The sequence below is a fragment of the Aethalodelphis obliquidens genome, unplaced genomic scaffold, assembly GCF_003676395.1.
Source record: "Aethalodelphis obliquidens isolate GAN/ISIS:26980383/991018 unplaced genomic scaffold, ASM367639v1 scaffold46, whole genome shotgun sequence".
NCBI lineage: Eukaryota > Metazoa > Chordata > Mammalia > Artiodactyla > Delphinidae > Aethalodelphis > Aethalodelphis obliquidens.
Window position 1 is genome coordinate 12,688,670 of NW_020837990.1, and position 5,619 is coordinate 12,694,288.

Sequence of the window (5,619 nt, forward strand, 5' to 3'; positions counted from 1 at the left end):
GCTGTCTAAGTAGAATATGGTCCCTGACACACTGAATTCACATTGTGGTGTGTTTCAGTGGGGTTATAGGGGGAGGATCACAAGTGAATGCCATCATCATCCATTAACAAAGGGTGGCACCATGGCTTATCCTGAGAATCCGGTTCTGAAGGAGCCGCCACACCACGACAATCTGCGAGTACAGACACTGACTTAAAGAAAAGCACAGAAGTCCTCTGGCATCCTCAGTAAGCTCGGCGGCACTCATATGCCCCCCATGCCAGGCTCCCATCTTCTTTGGTCCACGGAGAAGGGTCCTGGAGGACAGAAGTGTCTGCCCCCTCGTCCGGGGAGAAGGGCCCCACCTTGGGTGGTGGGTCATCGGACATTGTCATGGAAGAGGTGAAGGGGTAGGGGGATGGGGTTGGGTACCCCTGCACGTGGTACAGATCCTCCAGTGTGTGCAGAGAGTAGGACTGAACCCCCGCTAGGGGTGCCGCCCAACCGGAGCTCCTGTGCTGGGCAGTGCTCCCCGACTCTAGCTGAGAGAGGCAGCCTGTGCTGGGCGCCAAGCTCTGCAGGGCATCGGTCGGCACGGGGTCTGGTTGGCTGAGGCCTTCGGGCACCATCTGCTCCCATGAGTCCCTCTGAGGAGGATGGAAAGGTCACTGGGGTTAGTCATTAGATGATCGTCTGACGTGGGCAGATTTCCTTCCCAACATAGGGTGCTGCTGGCCCATGTCTTCCAAAGCAGACTAGGTGTCCTCCTTCTGCTGTCCAAAGCCTCCCTACCAGGCAGCTCTCCCCTCTGGTGTTTGACATCGGCAGTGGGAGTTTTAGTTCCTTTCTTACTCTAGAATTAGATTGTGTGTGTGTGTGTGTGTGTGTGTGTGTGTGTGTGTGTGTGTGTAGAGAGAGAGAGAGAGTCCTTTCCCCAGAAAACATTAAATGTGAAGATAATAAAATGAACATTTTGACAGCGTTTTCATCATTTACTCCTGGAAGAAGTAGACCCTAAGCTACACAGTGGGCTTCTGAGAGGGCTAGGAAGGCTACCGGCCCTCAGTGAGCAAGGGGGTAGAGCCTCATAGGCTTGGAGCTGGAAAGATTTGGCTTCAATTCATGGCTGGGCCACTTACTACCTTCCTGATTCTGAGTATTTCACTTTGTGCATCTGTAAGATAGGGCTTTAATAACTATACCCTGAGTTGTTGCAAGTATTAAATGAACAAGTGCACATAAAAGTTCCTGGCTGTAGTAGATACTCAATAATGTTAATTCCTACTCTCCCACAGCCTGTTTTGTCTAAAATCCCATCTCCAGAGATTCATGCCTTTGTGGTTGAGGGCTTTACAGTATAAGAAATTTACTAGTATTCATCTTTATGAACTCATCTCTGGAAGGACTGCGAGAGAACAGGGTTCTAGAGGGTAGAAATATCGTGGGAGAGGGGAGGCAGGGAGGGGGAGGGCGAGAGAAGTCCTGACGCGCCTGCCCTGGCTGACAGCCTCGCTGGCTGCGAGGTAACTTCAGTGCTCTTTCCTTATGCACGGGAGGAATAATGGGGAAACATCTGGCACAATCGGTAGAGTATTAACAAAATGGATATATATCCTGTTTTATCAGTCGTCCCAGCCCAAATCCCTAGATAGAGCTTCCTGCCGCGTGGCTGGCACGGATCTTTGAGGAGGGCTCCCTGGGCGTGGATCCTGGCATCTCCCGGGGCGGCGCAGAGCAGCCTCCCGGGGGTCTCCGGGGCGAGCAGACCGGGTTGCTAAGCACATAGGCTGGCCAGGGCCGCGGGAGCCCCGACGTTAGTGACACCCTAAACTAAGCCTCTGCATACTCACCAGCACGAAGTGTGCAGGCTCGCTGGGGAAGGGCAGAGGCAGGAGCTGTGGCAGAGGTGAAGCGCTGATTAGGGAGTCGCTGTTGGGGGTCAGGGCCGTGGGGCGGTGGTCCCCGTAGAGCTCTGGGAAGTAGGAGTCCAGGTGGGCCGGGTGGCCCTGCGCTGCCGAGGACTCGCAGGCAATGTCCTTCGCCACAGTTCGGGTGCAAGCATCGTTTGTGAACTGTTTACTGTTGTGGAAGTCCGAGTCGGTTAGGAGGGATCTCCTGACACCATAGTAACCTGACATCACCGGTGAGCCTGTTGCCAAGGGGAAAATAAACGGGCAAAAGTTGTTTCCTTGGAGGAAGTCAAGGCATCTCTGTTGCAGCCAGGTCTCTCCACGTGTGAAATGGTATTTCCAACGCAGGCCTGACGCCAAGGCCAACATTTAAATAGATAAATGTCTTGAAAGGCATTAAATATAGCGGCATTACCTCTTTTAACTGGTCCAGCCTAAATAATTCATACATTTAAAGTTCGCTCTGCCTTTGGGGATAAGTTCACTTTAGATGGAGCAGTAACTGTTCAGTGTCTCTCACTTCTTGTGCACCTTCAATGTGCCAGGTGCTGTGCTAGGTGCTGTGCTTATTCTATCTCTTTGGGCTTAAGGAGATAGAATAAGAAGCCCTTGGCATTTACATTTCATCTAATGAAGTATCTTTTTCACAGCTTCTGAGCTCTGTCCCCATAGATACAGGACCGTTTGCAAGAGGCTGCTTCTGGGGCATGTTATGTGAGACTCAGCATCTCTAGATAAGGTGAGACAATAACCCCGCCCCAAATCAGAGGCAGGCAGTACTCTTCTTCTAATTTTTTTGTACACTGGCCGTGACTTGCACCTATTAGGCACCAGAAACGGCTGCTTGCTTTGCTTCTGTGAAGCAAAGTTAGAGGACCACAAAAAATGTTTTCTGGCTTTGATGAGTCTGGTGTTATTTGCTGCCCTCTTGTGGCCACGTTGAGTCTCTCACTCAGCTCACCTGGGCACTGCAAGCGAGAGAAGGGAATGCATGGCACAGAAAGCTCCCCTTGGTGGAAACCTGGAGAGGCTGAAACTGAGAAGAATCTCATTTAAGGTAAGGCCAGTGAAATAGTCCCAGAGGAGAAGAGATGTGTTTGCTAAAGACTTTCTGATCTCGTAGCTCAGTTGTAGCAGGAAACCCTTCATCACTTAGAACGTGGTCAGGAGCATAGACTCAAGGGCTGTAAAACTGATTTTTTTTTTTCCAGCTGGTGGTGGGTGTGATCCAATTAGCTAAGACCTACTCCCTCAGGTCACAAAGAGGCTGAGCTGGGAGGATGATGCGGGTGCTTGTCTTTGTCACCTTTCCCAAACACAGTGAACCGCTTCTGAGCTTTGTCCCTGCCCACCCTGCCCACTCTTCCACAGGGAGAGAAGACAGACTCATCAAGACCCTCCTTCTTATTACACTGACTCAGTCATACATGACTCTCCAGACACAGCATTTTGGCCCCTGCCACCTGATGTGGCACTTCGTATTATGCTCGATACTCTCTCTCCTGAGTTACAGCCCTCTTTCCAATCCATCTGCAAGCTCCATGGGGGCAGAGCTTAGGTCCTACACATTTTCTGTAAACCCAGTCATATAATACTGTGTTCAACAATTACATGTGAATTTATTCATTCATTCAGAGGAAATCAAAATTCCCTGTAGAAACTTAAAGCATAATTCCACTCACTCTACTTTCATCTTAAATTCTATAGCCCCAAACATCTAATCTGCTCATGAATTTGAAAGGTGCAGTTAGAGGTTTCATCGTAAGCATAATTCTCCAGAAAAAACAACTGTGCAAGTGAAAATTAATATCAATAAATAAGGTTTCGTTTCATGCCAGGAATTTATATCCACAGTAGTGGTTAAGGCTGAGAACAGAATGAAGAATAAGTAAACAAGGCTTCCAGGATCTCATGTCTGTTTTCCAAATAAAAAAATACAGAGAAAAAAACCCTTCGCTTTTTAAGCATGTATTTTTCTCCCTAAAAAGAGGAAGAATAATTCTAGATGATAACAGAGGCTGCAGAAATTTTCTTCTGTAGAATGGAGCAGATACAACCAGATTCCAGCGACAATAAATATGATTGGGAAACACAGCATAGAGACATTCAGATATGTGGGATCGTCTCCTGCTCTTACCCCTTTCCCTTTTCCAGCTCTGAAGATTACCAAAATTAGTGAGAAACCGTATGCCCTTCTGAGTTTGGAATCTGGAAGGAACATGTGTGTGTGTGTGTGTGTGTGCGCGTGTGTATGTGTCTACGTGTGTATACACACACATATGAGAGTGCCCCAAATTATTATTAAGAATTCTCCTATTCCATCCCAACAGGAGTACTTAATGAGACATATGTATTAAAATGAATGTAAGATGCTTAACTAAGTGCCTGGCATATAGAAAGCACCAATAAATAATTGTTATTCCACCTGCCCTCATGTCTCTCTCTTTCTGTTCTGAAGCATGTGCATAATCTATCAGACCACAGTGCCAGAATCTTAAACATTTTAAAACTGTATCAAGGGCTTAACTGATATTGCTTTTGCCCAATAAGCTTATGCTGGACGGAATGCGTTCCAAATTCAGGAATGACTGAATGAGGTCTGCTTTCTCTGATTTTACATTTTAAAAATAAATGTTTTAAAGCTTCAAAATTTTGCAAGTGCTGTAAGGCAGCTATGAAAAAATGGAAGCCTAAATGCCTGATTTTGCTCAAAAGAGAAGGAATTGCCCCTTGAACTGCAATACTCACCTGGCATCGGGCCAAACGGAGGCTGAGTAGAGCTGACACTGCCCTGGAAGACAGAGGGGGCACAAGTGTTTTCTTCTTTAGTTGCAAGTTTGAACTTAAAAAAAGTTTAGGAATACGTTCTACAAGCTTTATTTTCTGCTACTAAGAAACATTTTAGGAGAGGTTAGCTTAGAGGAGGGTCAAATGAGAGTTAAGAACACAATACCAGAAAACAAACAAGGGACAGAGAGAAACCAACGTTTTAGATTCTGATAAACTTGCCAAAAAGCACAGTTTAGATGAAATAATTTATCTTTTTTTTTTTTACTGTTTGTGTTAATATCCTTCATCAAATAGATATCAAAGATTTATATAAATACATACATACATGCACACATGAATATGTTTGTATTTGGTTTTAACATTGAATGGCCACTTTTTAAGCTGTCTGCCTCCATGTTGAATGGAAGCTTCACTAAGGGTAGAGACCTTGACTGTGACTTGTTCTCAGTGTCTGGAACAGAGTGTGATCCATCATAGACACAATAAAAATATGTGGAATAAAAATAGGCGTCAAAGATCCTGCAGGTTAGTGAGCATAGGAGGCTGAGGGATGTTGTCGGTTGAATTATGTCCCCTGAAAAGATATATTGAAGTCCTAATTACCAGAACCTGTGAATGTGAACTTATTTGGAGACAGAAGGTTTGAAGATGAAACTAGTTAAATTAAAATGAGTTCGTCCTGGAGGATTGTGGGCCCTAAATCCAATATGATTGTTGTCCTTATAAGAAGAGGAGAGAGACACGCAGAGACACACACACAGAGGGGAGAAGGCAGTCTGAAGAAAGAGGCAGAAATCTGAGAGCTACAACTTCAAGCTAAGGAACACTAAGGTTTGCCAGTAACCACCAGAAGCTAGGAAGAGGCAAAGAAGGATGCTCTCCTAAAGCCTTCTGAGGGAGCCTGGCCCTCCGACAACTTGATTTTGGACTTCTAGTCTCC

General features: G+C 46.2%; 1 protein-coding gene across 1 annotated transcript; it reads right to left on the reverse strand.

Annotated features, from left to right (window-relative positions):
* Positions 1-224: 224 nt before the first annotated feature.
* Positions 225-4,644, reverse strand: POU2AF2 (POU class 2 homeobox associating factor 2). The gene is made up of 3 exons (XM_027081852.1): positions 4,638-4,644; positions 1,830-2,128; positions 225-626 (listed from the first exon to the last, which is right to left on the reverse strand). The coding sequence occupies exons 1-3, from the start codon at positions 4,642-4,644 to the stop codon at positions 225-227; spliced, it is 708 nt and encodes a 235-aa protein (XP_026937653.1).
* Positions 4,645-5,619: the final 975 nt, after the last annotated feature.

Coding starts and splice junctions, on each gene's coding strand:
- POU2AF2 (XM_027081852.1), bottom strand. Junction 627..1,829: donor AGCCTGCACACTTCGTGCTG/GTGAGTATGCAG, acceptor CATCCTCCTCAG/AGGGACTCATGGGAGCAGAT.